Source organism: Rhea pennata, chromosome 22, assembly GCF_028389875.1.
Source record: "Rhea pennata isolate bPtePen1 chromosome 22, bPtePen1.pri, whole genome shotgun sequence".
Taxonomy (NCBI): Eukaryota; Metazoa; Chordata; class Aves; order Rheiformes; family Rheidae; genus Rhea; species Rhea pennata.
Window position 1 is genome coordinate 7,423,120 of NC_084684.1, and position 18,921 is coordinate 7,442,040.

An 18,921-nucleotide genomic window follows, 5' to 3' on the forward strand; every position below is an offset into this window, starting at 1 on the left:
TGACAACTTAATGTAAGTGAGGAAGATCAGAGCATCTCTTTGTTATTCTGTTGAGATTTAAGAAGTATTTCTGTTTGCACTAAATAAAATCCTGTTAACTTGAAAAGTACGAATATATGTGAATAAACTGATGTCCCACCCTTTGGTCTAAGCAATTTAGAGTCCTCCCCACCAGATCTTAGCAGGCCTTATGTCTGCCAGTTGTGTGTAAGAGCAGGAGTTACTTGTTCTGTATACTCATGCTCTTGCCTCTAAAGCTTCTGTGCTTTGACATTGAGGCTGTATGTGGTATAAAAATATTAAGTTCTTCCTTGGTGGAAGAAAACTTTGTTTTATTTCTTCACCCTGATTTTTTTTAAATAGAGAAGAGAAAGTTTCTCTCTCAATTTATGGGAAATTGTTTTGTTTTGTCTGTCTAGGATAAATCGACAGAAGAAAACAATGAAACTTTCCCGGGCACTGTCTGACCTAGTGAAATATACAAAGTCTGTTGGCATCCATGATGTTGAAACTGAAAGTAGGTTGAACTAAAAATCTACTAATGTAATTCCTATGCACAGAAATTGAAAGGTGTATATTCTTATAGCTATATTTTTATAAAAGCTCTTTTTTGTGTGTCTTTGCCTCCTATCCCGTGAAGAATTTGACAGAAGTAAAGCTATACTATTTCAAGGTGGCTGACCACTTGTTATTCAGAATCCACAAAGTGAGTCTAGAGTTGTGTGACAGCTTCATGAAAGGAGATAAAATTTACTACGAGTAGTAGTAACACATGTAGTTTTTACTAGCTTGTATAAAATTTGCTTCACATCACTTATATCCTGGGACTTAGGGATAGGTAGGGAACTTGGATATGCTCTAGGCAGAATGATCTGAAGAGCATTCACTATTTTTAGGTCATCGTGTTTACAAATCGATAGAGGTATTTCCAAAGCTGTATATATCTTAAAGCTTTGATTTTTCTTCAAATCTGATAAAACACTAGCATTAAATTACTAGAAGATTTCAGTCCTCTTTCTATGTTTTCTGTATCTAATCTTAACACCAATCAAGGATTCTAGTAAAAAATATCAGAGAGACTGGTCAGAAAGAGAGACTGGTCAGAAATTGTACTTTCCTTGATCAGATTCAAAAAATCTTAAGAGAATTTTTTTCCACTTCCTAAAGAAGACCCATGTCATTTGACTACTCCAATAAACACAATGATTTTGCTGTAACAGAAAAAAGGATGATTCCCTCGCAGTGGTACGTATTCCAATAACGCTTGATAGTTATGCGTTACTGGTGCTATATTGTTAAATGCTTAATTATAAAGAAATAAATAAAAAAGGAGATGACTCCTAATTCCTTTCTCTCTTCTTTATAGTCTCTTCTAGTTGGCAGGTTTCATCCTTCAGTGAAACAAAAGCCCATCAGATACTGCAGCAAAAGCCAGCACAATATCTACATTTCAACCAACACCAGTTATCCCGCATCTATCCCTCTTCTTACCGTGTAGACTCTAGCAACTACAATCCCCAGCCATTCTGGAATGCTGGCTGCCAGCTTGGTAAGCAGAAAGAGGCTTTATTTTATATGTTTTAATTCAGGAGAAATATTTAAGTAGAGGCTTCACTTGTTAAAATACTTCTGAATTCTCTATTCATTCAGCTTTACTAACATCTGAATCCTCCTTATTGTTTTCTCTATTGTTACCTACATAGATTTTCTCAAACATGTCTTATGCATTAGCAAATGTCTGATAAATGGAGATATATGAGCTTTCTTCTTATCACATGCAGGAAGACTTCAGAGCTCAGAACTCTTCTGGAGAGCTTCTCTCCCTGAAGCTGTAATGTATGTGATATAAGGCAGTTCTTTTTCCAGCGTGTTTGGCTTTGACTCCAAGAAATAAAAATTAAAAATATATCTAGGTGTTCCTCCTTTATCTGTAATGTATAAACAAGAATGTCATTAAAATCGTCTGTTAGTGATACCACTTTTTTTTTTTTTTTTTTAACAGTTGCATTAAACTATCAGTCAGAGGGGAGAATGCTGCAACTGAACCGGGCCAAGTTTAGTGCCAATGGGAATTGTGGCTATGTCCTCAAACCAAATTGCATGTGTCAAGGTAAGAAAAAGGAGCAAAAAAAGTTGTTGCTTATTGCATGAGAAGAGTAGGCGTAGATCACAATTATAGTATGCAGAAAACTGGATTGCTAATGCTAGAAACAAATAAGCTAAAAGGTATCCAGTGCCATCCTTAAACATCCTTAAACTTCTTTCACATTATATGGCTTCTCATTCCTACAGGTTTCTTTAATCCAAATTCTGAAGACCCTCTACCCGGTCAGTTGAAGAAACAACTGATTCTAAGAATTATCAGTGGTCAACAACTCCCAAAACCACGGGACTCCATGCTGGGAGATAGAGGAGAGGTATGGGACAATTGATGATTGATTATTTACAAAAGGCTGGGTAAGGATGAGTATTCACATTTGTGCAGTTATTGTAGAACATGAGCAAATTAGGCAGATCATCACCATCCTAGATCTTTAGGTGGTTTTCGTCTTTTCTAAGCATCACAGCAGTAGTTTGATTTTCCTCTGATCGTCAATATAGTGCCTCAGGAACAAGCGAAAAAGGCCAAGAAGCTCAGTCATCATGATGGGATTCTAGTCACAACAGTACTCTTAACCCTCCACCCCACCCTCTTAACATATAGAGCTGAATCATTTTATCTCTTAAATTCTGTTAGAAAACTGCTGAGCTTGTCAGGTAAGTCAAATGGAGTTACTTGGGGGTCCCTCCCTCTGCTTGGGCATAGCTGTTCCATTCAACACAGTTTACTACCGGTTTTGCTTTTTCCCTTAATTTTGGCTTCTAGTGCATGATTTTCTGTGGTGCCTCATTTTGTTTTGTAAACCCATGGTGACTAATGTATGGAAGTGTCAGACTAAAATGAGCCAAGTCTGCAATCCCTTGGCAGCTTTTTGAAAAGATTTTGTTTGTTTCTTGTGCTGTCTGTTGTGTTGTAGTAACATCTATAAGACTTTATTAAACATTAGGCTTAATGTTAGAATGAAGCGGTTATGTCAAAGTTAAAATTTCCTGTTAGTTATTTGCCTGATTCTGAACCAGAATCAAACCTCTCAAATGAGTTTTTAGATTGTTTGATTTTATATGAATGTTGCAATTATCTTCTAAATACCATTTCTTCACAGAACTCTGTAGGCCAATATGTAAGACTTGTGTAAATTTCTGTAGAAGATAAACATAGGGTCATATTAAGGCCATAGTAGGCCTATTTATGTATTCAATCACTTATTTGCATTTTCATTTCTTTCTTTCTTTCTTTCTTTTTATTAATACCACATATGTAACAGTCTGTAATATATCATAATTCAAATTAAGACCATCTTTCAGAATATGAAGAATAATCTATGTGGTAATTCCAGTTTCTGCTGATTAGGAGGGTAAATTATCTCATGCAGAACATAATCCTGGAAGAAAACTTCCTGGGAATGTAAATGTAGTTTCCTACAACTGCATGCAGCCACGTTGTTGATGATTACTTCAAAAGTACCTGCAAAACATGCAAATTTACTCCCCGTGCCAGGAGCCAGCAGTATTTAGAAAACTTAACACCGTTAAAATAAAATGTCCAAATAAGATTAGGAAGCAATCTGCACCCAGATACCAAACTTGGGCTTAGTTTGCACTTGCTGAGCCAGTGGCAAATTCAGAAGAAACATCAATTTATCTTGCCCAATTCCTGTTTCTTCCCCCTGCCGCAATTTGATTGCTCTCAGTGTTTGAGCTAAGTCAAGTATCTACGCTACATAAGCCAGCACAGATTTGGAAATAACAGTCCTGCTGAAAGCTAGACACTGACTTCTCTCAGAAAGTTAGGTGCTGTTTAAAATTCCATGTTCATTTTATCTGTGTTTCACTTGAACACAATTATACCAGATAGAAATCAGACCCCTACTCTGCTGACCACTCATGTTATGAAAAAAGCATTCCAAGTCCTAAGCCTCTCATAGAATAGAGCTATGTGAACAAGATAAAATATTTGACAAGTATGTTATGAAATTTTTCCTACTGAGAATTCAGGTATCTTTCAAAGAGTAACAAAAAACAGATAAAAGATACTTTGCACTACGGGGGCAAAATATTCTGTGGGCTCATAGGCACAAGTAACATTTGTTTCTGCTAAGCATCAGAAAGATTCTTCTTTCCTGCTGGGACCACATTGCCTGCTTACATTCTTGGTATTTGAAAGCAGTTATAAGCTTTCCAAAGATCCAATAGGTGATGAGAGGTACCCTTTATCTTCAGTGTTACTGACAGGGAGATGGATGGTGGTTTTCAATATCACGTTGCCACTTCAACTGATGTGTTTAGATGGGTCAAGCATTTATTTTATATGATTTGCATCACCTAGTCTGTATTCTAAGCTGGAACACACATTAATCTTTTGAAGCTACCTGACTTTTCCAGCCTGTTATGGGTAGGGATAAAAGATATGACTGTGAGAATCAACTGTGAAAAATTAGTAACCCTTTCTGAGAACCCAAGACACATTTATAGACTAATGAAAAAGGTAGAGGTGCAGGCCAAATAGAGTAATCTATCTGTCTAATCAGTAGAAGATAAAGACTTTGTGCAAGAATGGTCTTCCTCTATGATCCCCAGAATGTCCATCCCACTGTTGCCTTCAGAGAACTTGTAATTCAGTTGAGGTTATCATTTAATTACAAGAGACAACAGATCAATGGCTTCGTATACAATATGAATACAGCAACCTTCTGTAAGACCAAGACGTGCTCTAGTTTTACAATCTTACATTCTAAGCAAACTAAGAGGTGAAATTAAAATATTTGAGATTCAAGGGCAGAGGCAGAAAAAATCTCCTGTGCCTTGACTATTGCCTTACCCATTGTGCCATGATGGTTTTATAGACACTGAGACTTTTAACAGATGATTCTCATTTGGATTGTTTTCATTTTACTGCTTTAAAATGTATTTGTCATAATGATTGTTGTGAATGTGTTTAAAGCTTTCACTCAAATATCCACTGAATTAGAAAGCATTCAAATAAAGACCAGTGTTCAGATTTCATTTTAGATTAGCATAGTATAGAGCATAGAAATGATCACAAGTCTGTACAACATGATCATCCTAAATTATGCCTTTATGGTGATTTGTCCATAGGTCTGATCAGCATAATAATCATTTACAGAAAGGCTCATGATGAAAAGTTATTGGGAAAATAATGTGTAATATTCACATTGTAAAGGTTAGCATTGTGCTTCAATTTTGTCTTTGTCACTCTTTCTTTTCAATATTTATTACTTCCTCTTTTCCAGATCATAGATCCATTTGTAGAAGTAGAAGTTATAGGCTTACCAGTTGATTGCGTCAAAGAACAAACTAGAGTAGTTGATGATAATGGTAAGATCATGGGGTTTTTTTGCTTTTAAATAGCTATCTGAAACATCCTTATTTAGGAAAGCTTTGTTCTAAACTTTCAGAAGTTTTGTTCTTAAAGAGACAAATAGATGAAATTTGGTGGCAATTATGGCAAAACACTGAAAAATCCATTTGAGGATTCCTGATGTTAATCAGACTTGAGTCTTGAATTACCCAAGTGAGTTGGTATAGTGTTGTGAAGGTCTTGGCGTAAAATGAGCCTTTTATCTTACTTTTCTTTCTATATGATAGAAGGATATTCAAAGCTTGCTGTCGTAAAAAGAAGGGACTAGAAGCCATCAATTTCTTATGTTTACCTTTACTCTTCAAGGAGTATAGAAACTTTAATGAGGGAATTATAATCATAGGATAATCTACATTAGAAAAGACTTACAGAGGTCAGCTTTTCCAGCCGCCTACTGAAAGCAGGGTAAACTTTAAGAAAGATTTGTTTATGTTTTTTGAAAATTCTTGTGCTATTGTGGCTCTTACTGAAATAAGTAAGAGTACTGGATTTTTAAAAAACAATGATCAAACCATTGCAGTTTAGGCCTACCTTATACAGGCAGTATTCTTGCTTCATGTCTTACGAACAAAATATCTAAAACAAACAAAATATCAAAAATATGTCCCTATTTTTCTTTACCAGGTTTTAACCCAATGTGGGAGGAAACATTGGTGTTCACAGTGCACATGCCCGAGATTGCACTGATTCGATTCCTTGTGTGGGATCATGATCCAATCGGGCGTGATTTTATTGGACAGAGAACAATAGCTTTTAGTAGTATGATGCCAGGTAAGACAGACTTTGTGAAATAACCAAATCACTTGGCCAGGACTTCTTTCTGTAGTGAGTGAACCTGCAAAAGGCAGTGTGTGTGCGCATGTGTCTACAACAGGAAGTTCTCACAAGAGACTAGGAGTCTGAACTCCTGAGTTTTGTATCCAGCTCCACTACTGACGTACCATATGACAAAAACTAAGTCAACTAACTATGGGACTAGATTTTTAAAAAGATGTGTAAGATCATAAAGCTGGGTGGCTAAATATATTGGACTTGAAAGACTATCATATGTAACCTTTCCCTGTGTTATTTCATACTGCTTTTTTTTTTTCCTGTTTTCTTCCATTGGTTTTTGAAAGACGCTAGTCTTGACTGGAGTTACTACTGTCAGTAATAGTTTAAAATATGGCAAGCATTCTAATGATGGGATCCAGGTTGATTAGACTATTTTCTATTTATTTCTTATTTTTGTTTTCGACCTGGTCTCAGTTCAGTTGCGTGTATATTTTTCATTTTCTTTCAAAGCAAAGGACATTAAAAGTATTTTGTTGTTTGTTGATTAAAACTGAAAACAAATACTCAGTCTAAATAAAGTAAACTTGGTTGAAACATCTGCAGTGTTAGTAATGGACTGTAAATCCCCAAGAGAGTCAAGTTTAAGTCAAAGATTGACAGCCTCAATAATGGACATGAGGAAAAACAGGACAAAGCTTTTGTTTCTAATTTAAAAGGGACAAGAAGAAATATCAGTTAAATTTGTAAATGCTGTTGCTCTAAAACTGAGTGTGGCAAGATAAAGCACAGATTTGGATGCTTTGTATAGGGAGCAGTTGGAAGAAAGCTTGTTAATTTATTTTGCTGTTTACAAAAAGGAAGTCTCTAGAAGCTCTTTCTATCATCTATTACTCCTTGACAGCCATGCTTCCTCTGTGTTTCAGGCTACCGACATGTATACCTGGAAGGTATAGAAGAGGCATCCATCTTTGTTCATGTGACTATTAATGACATCTGTGGTAAGGTGAGTGCCTTCATTTTGCATATGTAAATGTACTAACAGGATTTTGTATCACACCAGGGAAGCCCAGCAAGTAAGGGTCCAAGCTAATCTCTATGTCAAAATAGAAGAAACTGCATTGCTGTGATTGTCACAGTAGCCTGAGATCTTTCTAAACACCCAAGGATACAAAGGCAGATCATAAGGAATATTATAAAAAGACATTCTTGCTCCACCTTTTTGAGGGAGGCATAGAGAAAGATTATTTCTTTGCAGCATATACACGTAGATATGAGTTTGCTTGTGTCCAGTACCTTAAGTGCACTGTACTGAACAAATGCTTATACCTCTGAGCCACTGAATGCTTTCTGCTTGCAAAGCTTATTCTATGAAGGCCCTGTCTGTCTGAGACTTTTTTACTTTTAATAAAATTCTTAGGGGTTATTTTCTTAAGGGCTTTTCCATAATAACACTTTAAGTGCGGGGAAAAGATGATCCCTGTAATTGTTGTTGTTGCTTATTTTTCATTGTTTTATCTGCTAAGAGTGGAGTGCTTGTTTCATATGCAAGAAAAATAGAACTATCTGGATGCCATGTTTGAATTCACATAACTCCTAAACTAAAAGTAAAGCTCCAACTTCAACTTTTCCTAGGGCCAGCTGAAAATGAGGTAACTTCTTTCTTCCAGTGCACTGGATTTAGTAACTTCTGTAGTATTGATTTCATTGACAGTCAGATGGCTGAGTCCCTTAAGAATCTGAGAATGAGTTTATATCCAGGCACAATGACAGACTGAGCTTTCTGTTGTAGCAAGCTGAAATATCAGGATCCTGACAGCAGGAGGTGGCACTGAATAGGCTGGGAGTTCCAATTTCATTTTTTTGTATTGCTGCTTATATTAGGAGAATTTCTAAAAAAAATAAAAATTAAAACAGCTTTTTAAACTGCTAGATTTTAATCAAAACATTTATGGAATGGAACTGAGATAACTCCCAGGAAAGTTTCATTGTGTACTTACAGGAATATGAGCTGTTTATGGAAAGAATGTCATGTTAGACATTTCAGTTAATGTCTGTAAAAGGAATGAGAAGTCGGTCTGAGTTCTTGCCTTTTTTGTCTGATGACTATAGCCTTTTCCTGACAGGACTAGGAGTCTGGTCTGAAACCCCTTGAGATGGCGTTTATGGATCTGTTTGAATTTAGCTCTAAGGAGAAAGAGACTCCTAAAGCTTCTGGGAAAGCGAGTTGGTTGATGTTGGTCTGAGTAAGATAGAAAGCAGATGAGTAGTGCTTTAATTTCTGACTGTAGGGCCTGTCACAGGTGAATGGCTAAAACTCAGGTTGTGATAAAAGGCCAGCTGATTCCAGTTTTCAGGGAAAACTGATGGCAGGCTGAGCATTTTAATTCTAAGATCTTTTCTGGCTATGTTTTGGGGTTAAAGAAAACTGTATAGGGCATAACTCACACCTGGTTTGGACAAGAGTAGGGATAATGATGTATCAGTAATCTTAGACACACTTGCTGGATACATACATTGGCACTGATTCAAACAGCTTTGAATTTTGTCTTGAACTTCCTTGAAATTCCTATGTTCAGGTCTATTACCTCTTTCTTGCATAGTCCTATCAAACTCTCCAGGCTTATAACAAGAATGACAGAGAGCTCAGTCCAGGATGTGAGGCCAGTGAGAATTTAATTGGTCTGATTAGTGACCATGCCCACCCCTAAGTCTTTTAATGAAAACAGGCATCCATTTTCTGTATGAATCCAGCAGAGATGATGTTTGGCCTGACCAACCCAAATGACTTTTTGTGAATTCTTCCTTTATATTCTGTTCCTAGTCAAAATGGCGAAAATAGGCAGATCTCTTCTTCCTACCATTGCGAAGTGCATCCATGCTGCTCCCTTTGTGTTCTGCTTTCAGGTGATGTGCTCTGTGCTGCTGTCTCAGCACTGTGTTAAGGATAGCAAATATTTCACTATCCTTCATTTGAAGTCACAGTTTGTAGCTTAGTTTCCACTGGAAAATAGGATTTTTAAATAGACTACCTTAATTACTGCCTGCCTTAATTACTGCTAGGTTAAGTTCATCAGCATCCAAGTCACTGTTCTCAATTGCAGTGATTCAAGAAAGAAAGGATATTCATAATCCTTGTGAATGTTTTCACTGAAGAATTTTTGCCTCAACTCTTCCTTAGTATTTTTGGTTCCTGGAAACAACTTCTTGCCTTCAAAATAATCTATTTTATTTAAAGCATTATCTCTCTGTTAATCCTTCCTTTACCTAGCTTTTCGTAATTATTTGCTCTTATTGGCTTCTTCGTGAGTGACTTACTGGTGATAGTTGCAATTTGCAGTAGAATGACATGCATATTTAAACTTTGGCAGCAATTTTGTGGTTATAAGGTTTTGTTGGTATGCCTCTTAAGCAAAGCCTTATGCACACTGAAAGACACTTGCTGTATCATGCTGTCTTCTCTCTATCCTTATCCACTAGCTTCCAGTATACAGTACTGATCTGGATTTTGAGTGCTTTATTCACTTTTCATGTTGTCGGTCTATTGTACATCCCTTGTTGCTTCTCACTATCATTGCAGTCTCATGGTCTTTGCTGATGTTAAGGTGGTGGTGCTGTGCACTAACCTCATTAAAGCAAAAGGATTTGGAAGGGAAGTTTGGGTTTATTTTTTATAATTTTTGATAAATCCATGGACACTCCTAGCTGTGAGCACTACAAAAGACATGAGACAAAATATTACACAATACTTTCTCTTCTTGTCTCTCTGGATCACATTTGGCTATTCTTGGTCAGGAGTTCTTTTGCACATGCAGATTTATAAAAGCACTGAAGGCTGCAGGTGAAATACTTTGATACCCAACAAGGACAAAAATCTCAGAATGCGAGTCACGGTATATTCCCACACAGCTCCCGGTTGATTTTAAAGAAGAGAGTGTATGGGACAACTTTAGTCTTATTATGAGCTCCTAGTTGTCTTAATACTAGCTTACCTCAGCCAGAGGTATTGTGCGCTTCTGCATTAGTGGCAACTGGAGTGGCATGTTTTTCAGACTTCTGTCAATGATGCTGCATCTTGTTTCCCACAACTGAAGAACTGGAACTAGAAGATTATAAGATTATAAGGTTCAGGAGGTAACTTATACTGATTCAGTTTTGTTGACTGCAGTGACATCTGTTTTTTTATGCTCATTTATTCACCTGTCCCATTGAATCAGTGGCATTATACAGCTTTGCACAGGTTAATAGTCAAACCTGCACATTGAAAAAATACAGACTTCATTTTTCAGAAATGCTTTTATCTATCTGTAAGCTCAGGAAGAATTTTATCAGCATTTACATTTGCTGGAGCACCTGGGAGTACATAACATACCTCTCTGTTAGAAAATACCTTCATAACTCTAGGCTAGAGCAGAATTGGAGGCTGTTTCTGAAAACCAAGCCCAATGTTGCTTTTAAAAAGGAATTACTGGGAGAGTTGTCATTAGAAAAAATCATATCTTTTTTTCAGCTATAATTAGGATATTCTTGGACAAGCATTCTAGCTTTTTTCCCCTTTTCCAGGTAGCTGTAAAATATTTCAGCATTTTTTTTTTAGAAATCCATGTAAACATCTTTATGTTTGCCTATTGTCACTTTTTGTGGTCTCATGCTGTCTCTTTCTTCTAAAATAAAATAAAATAAAAAATCTAAAAGCCAATTTTCAGTCAATAGAGATCTGTTAAAACTACAGTTATTTCTCTGTTGCCTGCTCTTAATCCTGGGCAGAAAAGCAAACAGGTACCAGTCTGGTTTTACCCAGCCTTTATTAATCCAAATATTTTATTGCAAGCATTAACATTTTAGGACTTTTTTTTCTAAATATAGATACTCTGTCCTCTCCAGTAACTTGAAATTTCAAAGGCAGAATCTTAGATTTTTTTCACCTTAAATTCTATTTAGCTGAAATCTCTTTTTATAGATTGTTTCCTGAAGACACTCTTCTTTGTTTCTCTCCCTTCTGTAGTCTATTCATGTATTGTAGAATTTCTCATATTTTTCTATATGTGTGTAACCCCGAGATCCTCCCTTATTGTTGTGTCTTACTTGCCTTTTTACTCTGTCTGTTTGTGATTTCAGTGGGCTTCTCTGTGTCAAAAAAGTCTACTTTTAGAAGCAGAGCATTTTTAGACGTCTTGAAGGTATCCCCTCCTATCACAGGGAGGTGTAGTGACCACCATACACCTGCATGCCTCTAACTAGTTACTTCATTAGCATCAATATTTCCTTACTGGCATTCTGAAACACTTCAACTCATGTAACATGGACTGTGACATTTGACTCTGTCAATTCTGTTGGGTCTTTGATCAGCCAGAGAGCCCTCTGTTTATGAAGCAGATCCAGATCCTTCTTCTACCTGAAAAGAACATATAGCAGTGAACTGTTTGCTAAGTTGTGGGAAACCTTCTTATTTGTAAGTCTCTGAATTGTTTGAATTTGTAGGATTGAAGAATGAAGTAGCCCTTATGGTTTGTAAAAGCTGGAGTAGAGACTGAAAACAAACATTCTGGATCTCCTTCTAACTGTCTCTCTCTCTCTCTTTTTTTTTTTTTTTAACCTTTTTTGTAAAGTTAACCAAATTTATAGTTGATTTGGGTTCTTGAATCAGTCCATTGATTCAAGCAATAAAGGTTAACTTAACAAGGGTGCACCAAATAAACTAGAATGATACCTGAGGCCTTCCGTTGCTCATCCTCCATTCCATCAGTGGTTTTCTTTCTTTTATTTTTGTTAAGTATCATATATGTTCGTGTGTGTATGAGAGAGAGAGAGAGAGAAAGAAATTGTTTTTCTGTGTTTAGCAATTATTTATATTGCATGATTTTATGTTAATAAATCTGTGTACTTGCCAACTTGTCTCGACTGGATGAGGTTGTTTTCTTCCTTCACTCCTTAACAAACACGTAATCTGATTTTGAAGCTTTCTAATGAAAGGAAATCCAGAGTGATCCAACGAGATTATTCAATATCCTGCCTTTCACAGAAGTGTTACTAATATTTAACCTACATTTTCTCTGCCTTTCATTATTTGCACTATTTTGTCAAATAATGGGAAAAATTACTCCCTACTCTCTTTATCGTACCCTGGATGTATTTTTAAAGGCTATTTTAGTTCTCTTTTTAGACATTTCTTGCTCACAGTGGATCATGGCATGTAGAAAACTAAGCTTCAGTCAACTGGAGCATGAGCTAATATTCTAAATGCTTTCATTGGGCTTCCTATCAGACCAATAAGCTGTCATTCCATATACCAGATTGCTTAGGACACTGAATACCAGACAGCTTAGAAAAGCTGAATAAAAACAGCTTTCAACTTGGGGACACTGTACAGTGCAACTAATTTCTGTCCATGAAGTCCTACAAAGCAAAAAATGAAATGTCTGAGCATGTGGTCAAATATCTTCGGGTGAAAAATAAAACACTGTAATTTAAATGAGACATTTCTTTGCCATTATTTGACACTGAAGAAATGTGACCTCACACACGACATCACAGTGTGAAAGAACTGAACTGACAACAGGATGTCAACAAGCACTGATGTTGATCAAATTTATCATGCATTTCTTAAAAGGTATTTCAGTCACAAGGCTGTATGCTTTGGAGAGTATTTTATTCATTCATTGTGCTCAAGATAGGGAAGAGAACTACAGCTGCTAAAGAGAGTCTGATCTAATTGAGACATAAAGAGAATAAAGGAGGAGAAGCAGATCAGATGGGGAACACCTGTTTCTCTGCTTTATGCAACATATGTATGTGAGGCTCTACACTCAAAGTAAAACAAGCGTATTCTTTATTATACAACAGCTTATTACTTTAAAAGTTGGCAAGTATACCTGGAATGTTTACAGGAATGATGAAACTCAGTTTCACTGAAGTGTTAAACAACTGTATGATGGTGGGAAACTCCTGACAGTAACTCTGTGTATTTAATACTTCAGTAAGTATATACTTCAGTACCTAAAGTACTGTATTATCATCCTGACTAACTTTGCTTGTTAATGATGTGATTCTTCTGTGATGAAAACGTACATGATGGTCTTTGGATAAGTGTTGGATGTGATCAAGTTTAGGAAATGATTAAAATGTAATCACACAGGTAGAAAGAGAAGTGTTTAGAGATCATTTGTCATGTATACAATTAAACTGCTATTTATGATAGTGCTCATTCAATTGAAGTGCCGATCACCTTTATACTGAAAAACAAAATATGGTACTCTTATGTCCACTGTGTATTCCCCAACAATTCCTAAAGAATGTAAAACTCCACTTGAACATCACATTTGTTATCTGTCTTGTTTAAGTCAAGAATATTCTTTAGCTTAAAAGGCCACTGTCTTTTAAAATTCATATTGCATGACAGGTGAAAGCAAAATGATTTTAAAATATCTTTTCTAAACTGCCTCCATATCTATAGCTTTCAGTGGCAGGGAGGGCACATGTGGTTTCAGTTTCTTCCCCTCATTTGCACTGAGGGTTCTATTTTGTTCCAGAGCTGGGCCCTTTGGTGTATGCTACAAATTTATTGTGCAAAGTGTGAGTGCTAGTCAGTATCTCCAGTTTAAGAGACAGAAAAGATTAGATTTGATGGTATCTGATGCCCAGCTCTGCACAACTAAAACTTTCTGCACAAGCCAGAGAATTCAGCTCTGTTTATAATTTTATTTAATTCTTCAGCAATTCTATTTGGCCCGATTCTAATGTGTCTGAGTCTCCGAAATTTCGAGTGACTTACTTTATTGAAAACATGTAGTGACAGTTTAAGATAACATTGAGTAGCAGTATTTGTAGTGTTATTTGTATTATGGTAAGATTTAAACACATAAGCCTCATTCAGGATTTCCTAGTAGAGCATAATTTGCTAGAATATGAGTTCACAATGCAGTAGCTAGGTTGCACCAATTCCTCTGTGGCCATTCTTAGGGATCATTTACACCACCTACTTTAAATGTGAGTGCTTTAAGTGCCTAGATTAGAAAGTTTGTCTCTGTATTCTACTTATATAGTCAATGGCAATCCCTTCAGACCTATTTTAACTATTCCAAATTGCCCTGTGGAGAAGTATCGTTATTCTAGATGAGTACTGTCAGAGTCCAGGAGACTTGCCTCTTAACAGGGACTGCAACCGTTACATAAATACTCACTTTCTAGAGATTTGCTTCGGTAGTAGATTTATGTTCATTTCCAAGTAGTTTATATTCTTTAAAGAAAAGACTTAAGTTTGCAACAAATCTGTAAGTCTCCACTTATCCTTGGATTCTGGTTGTGAGTTGATTTCTCATGCCTCCTCTGGGTTCTGCTATGTATTCATATGAAGAAACAGTTGGGGCAGGATTGTGTTGGAAAATTGACCCATACCTCACATGGCTTTGTGTCTTTTAAAAACAAACAAACAAAAAAAAGCTCTATTGCTAAAAAGAACTTACTTGAACAGTAGTTGCGAGAGTCTGAAATCAGCAACTTTATGAATATCTCAAGTTGTTTGCTTTTAGCACACTTCAAAAAACTGTTTGCCTTTTAGAATTAGATCCTTATAGACTGAAACATTTCCCTTTTCAAGTAGTTTTGTGCTAATAAGAAAAAGATGACAAATACAGGAATAAGCCTGGGGGAAAATTTATCTAAAACTATAGTTCTAAAACCATCGTTCAGCAAAAAACATATGTGAATTTTGCGAAACTGTTGTTACTGTTCCCTCCCCCTCTTTTTTAATTCTATCCTATTTTTGGTTTAGTTCTCTTGCTGATGGTAGGAATATGGCAGGAGAACCCTTTGTGTGTGTATGTACGTATTGCCCAAAGGAAGAGGCTTGCATTTTATATTAAGGACTTTTTAAAATTATTTTCCAGGTCAAACAAACATTGGGTCTAAAAGGCCTGTTTCTCAGAAATCCAAAACAGGCATCTCTGGACAGTCATGCTGCTGGTCAGCTCCATCGCAAACATTCTTTTAGTGGCCACATCTTGAGACGCACAGCAAGTGCACCCACCAAAAGTCAGAAGAAGAACAAGAAAGGGTTTCCAGAAATTGCTTTTGAAACCAAAGATAATAGCTCTGAAGGGGCCAGTGAAGACCGTGAAGTGGAAGACACCTCACAGCCTCGCTTTGAGCAAATGCCAGAACATGCTTGTCTATCACCAGCTTCCAGAGATGGTGCCAATGGGGAGGTACATGGCAAAGGGTTGAAAGGTAAGACCCATTGTTGTAGCAAAGGTAAAAGCCAAAGTTGTGTTCAAGGGGGTGCTGCTTTCAGTGAACCCATACAGAGGTCCAACAGGGTCCGTCTTCAGGAGCACCAGAGCGCGAAGCAGAGTATCTTTGCACGCTGCACCATCAACGGCTCTGGTAGGATTGGAGTGGCCACCAATTGCATGAAATGCATGATTGGTTCCAAAGAAAGCCCAGATCTAGAATGCAAGTGGAGTGAACATCCTACCAGGCCTATTGCTAAAGATATACTTCACCATGATCAGTATAGCAGTATAACTGGAGAACAGAGGTTAGAACTAAAAAACTGGGGTATTAAAGATCAGCCAAGACCACAGTCAGATTTGCAGTCTTGCAGCAGCTCTGGAACTGCCGGTGACCTAATACTGGGCAGCCAATCTCTGGTGACCTCAGGGAAGAAAATTGCTGAATCCAAATGTCATGGAATGAAGGCTCATTCCCGGCAGCGGTGGCAGTGCCAATCAGGTGGAAAGTATGGAAGCACTGTGAACTTGGTTGCAGCCAGCAGTGGCTCCATATCCTCCAATTCCAGCAGTCTAGAAAGCCTTGGAAGCCCAGAATTCCCCAAGCGCTGGTCTGAAACTTCTCGAAGGCAAGTTGGCACCCTGCAACGGGATATGAATGCCTTGTTCGTTCAAAAATTGGAGGAAATTCGAAGTAAATCCCCTATATTCTTTACTGGTAAGGACAGACTTTCTTCACCCTTCTCCACCTTAGATTGCATCATTGCCTCCCTTTCATGTCATCTCTCCTTAGAAGCTTCTGTGTGTTGTTTTGGTGTCAAGAGCTTTTTTTTTTTTTTTTTCTCTCTCCCGGCAGTGAAAGAAAAACATTTGTGCCTAAGCATATGTTTTCTAGATGTGTCTAGTTTAGATCAGTCCTTTCCACACCTAGCCAGCCAGCTCCAGTAGTAAAACTGTCAATAGTCCATGAATGTTTGGATTGTTTGTGGAAGTTTTTGTGTTTCCTTGTTTTTTTAATGAATATGGTATGATACTAAGTAAATTTCAAGATCCAAACCAGAGCGTTAAGTAGAGATTGAATGTGAGAAAACCATATCCCTAGTCATGCATTGTGATTTGACTGTGACCTGAGGGCACAGTTACATACTCTAAATCAAGCCTGGTATGCAACCTGATGTTACTTGACATCAGCCAAGCTATGCACGCTGTTAGCATTTCCCAACTGCAAAGTAATATTTGTCCATTTAAAGGAAGGCTGCTTAAGCTAAAACATTCCATTTTACAGTTGTTTCAAGCTAGGACTATGCATGTGGTCACCTGGATCATGTGATTGTATCTTTACTCATGAACTGTATGTTTGCAAATAGGAAAATAAGAACTTCTTATAGCTAGTCCTTTTTATAATATTTGAAACTTACATGTTGGACAGAGGAGATAAAAGTATATATTCTAATAAGTAACCTAGCTAGTTTTATTCCTGATTTGGGAGGCAAGAGGGATGTTGCATTTGAAAACATTTTCTCTGGTTTATAGTCAAGAGGGAATAAAGAAATACAGCTTTTGTCTATGACTGTAATAGCTTCTCTTCAGATTCCCCTCCTCCCTTCAGCCACTGAAGGAATTTGGACAATGATGGCTACATTTTCAGAAGCACTCAGGTCACTTTGGTGCTTCTGAAGATATAATCCCTTTTTTAGTAGTTGATTCTGACTGCTCAGTTTAAAACATTCTACTTATTGAATAAATTCAGTATTACTGAATGTCTGCAATTCCTCTTTATTTCACTTTTTAAACCTCTTTTCTAACATCCTTTTCCCAGTATCGGCTTAGAGCTTTCAGGAAAACACCAGGGTAAGGAGAAGAGGAGGAAGAATTTTGCCAATTCCCATGACTTGAAATTAACCAAAGCAGCAAAACTCTTCCTGTGCTTAGATTGTTGGCATTAGGCTTTTCATAAACTCTGAGTATTGTGGCATATGGAGTCTTTTCCCATTATTTGTGCCAGGTCCCCTGCCAGCACTCTAAGTCACTAAATAAATATTGTGATATGCTTGAAATTTGATTAAATCCATCTGACTTCTCAAGCGTGGAATCAGCAAACCTTAAAAATAGTGAAACAATCACTTGGACTGGATACTGATGATGCCAGTGACAAACACTGTGTTTGCTCAAACAGCATGCTTTCCCCATCCACCTGCTATTTTAGTGCCTTAGGCCAAGACACCAAGGAAACCAATAGTGTTAGCCTAATATGGATGCATTTCATAATTAGCATTCCATTGAAAGAAAGTGCCAGAATGATGAGAAGAGAAAACTGTAGCCTCTAGTTTGTCTCCTTTATGACAACAGCATTGCAGCTTCCAGTATTTTGTCTTGTAAGTGTGCCTTAGTCTTTACTGATTACCTGGTCTGGATGGGAACAAGGAGAGTTTAGTAGTCTGATCAGCTCTGGACTCCTCCAGGTACTCATGAAGGTATTGAAAAGGCTGCTATTATGTGAATGGTGGACTTTGCTTCTATGCACACATGACTTCAGCAATCAAGATACTTTCTTCCCATTTAACACTCCAGCTGATGGAATATAGGCCACTAAATAGCCTTCACCATTTTTAGGCTTTCTGACAGGATTGGAAATACAGGTGGTGAAAGGCAAGGCCGAGTATGCTTTCAGCATAATGTTGTAATGTAGATGAATGTCCATGGCATTAGAAAAGGTATGTGGAGAAGAGGAGGATAACTTCTTCCGTGTGTTGCTTCTCCATTATTACAGCTGTGGGGTTATGCAAGCAGATACTCACCCAGGAAAACAAACGAAAACAGATGAGTATTTGATTTTGAAGCAGTACAGTCTGTGGAAGATTTGTCATTAAATTCAGGGGAGGAAGAATTTTACCTGAGAGAAAAGGAGCTAGAAAAGAGGAAGTGACAGTATTTTGGATACTTAATCCTTTTAGTAGTCAGTAAGACTGATTCTGATTTATTCATCTAGGTAAAGCTTTTTGCTTTCATGCAGTAAGTCACCAGGCTAGTCTTACCGTACTTACAAATCCTCTAGGTGAATGTGGACTGTCAATTTCTATAATGAGCATCTCTTCAAGGGAAACAGGTATATCTGTGCCTGGTGTGACTTATGAATGTGCCATCTCTTCCGTGGGATGCCTGTTTTGTCTTGTTTGAGCGGTGCAGCTTTATGCTGCAGTGATGCCTTGTGAACTCCAGTAATGATGGATATATTTCAGACGATTTATTTGTGAGCAGCTGGAATTGTAGCTTTTATAGCAATTTCTGTATGGCAAGAGAGAACAAAGGCATTGGTATTTTCAAACTAATGTTAAGATTTTATTGAAAATTAGAAAAAAAGTCTTTCGTTGTTCTAATTCTACGACAAAATAAATGGACTTAATATCCTTCTATGGATTCCGTTGGGTGCTCTGTTAGGTTAAA

The 18,921-nt window shown here is 37.2% G+C and overlaps 1 protein-coding gene across 1 annotated transcript in view; it reads left to right on the forward strand.

Moving 5' to 3' along the window:
* Positions 1 to 18,921, forward strand: part of PLCH2 (phospholipase C eta 2) — a 95,414-nt gene that overhangs the window by 73,557 nt on the left and 2,936 nt on the right. Inside the window, 11 exon segments of the mRNA XM_062593243.1 lie at positions 420 to 517; positions 1,367 to 1,549; positions 2,003 to 2,110; positions 2,293 to 2,417; positions 5,352 to 5,436; positions 6,104 to 6,250; positions 7,177 to 7,256; positions 11,369 to 11,381; positions 11,384 to 11,430; positions 15,136 to 15,475; positions 18,435 to 18,437. Coding sequence (XP_062449227.1) covers positions 420 to 517; positions 1,367 to 1,549; positions 2,003 to 2,110; positions 2,293 to 2,417; positions 5,352 to 5,436; positions 6,104 to 6,250; positions 7,177 to 7,256; positions 11,369 to 11,381; positions 11,384 to 11,430; positions 15,136 to 15,475; positions 18,435 to 18,437 — 1,229 coding nt within the window.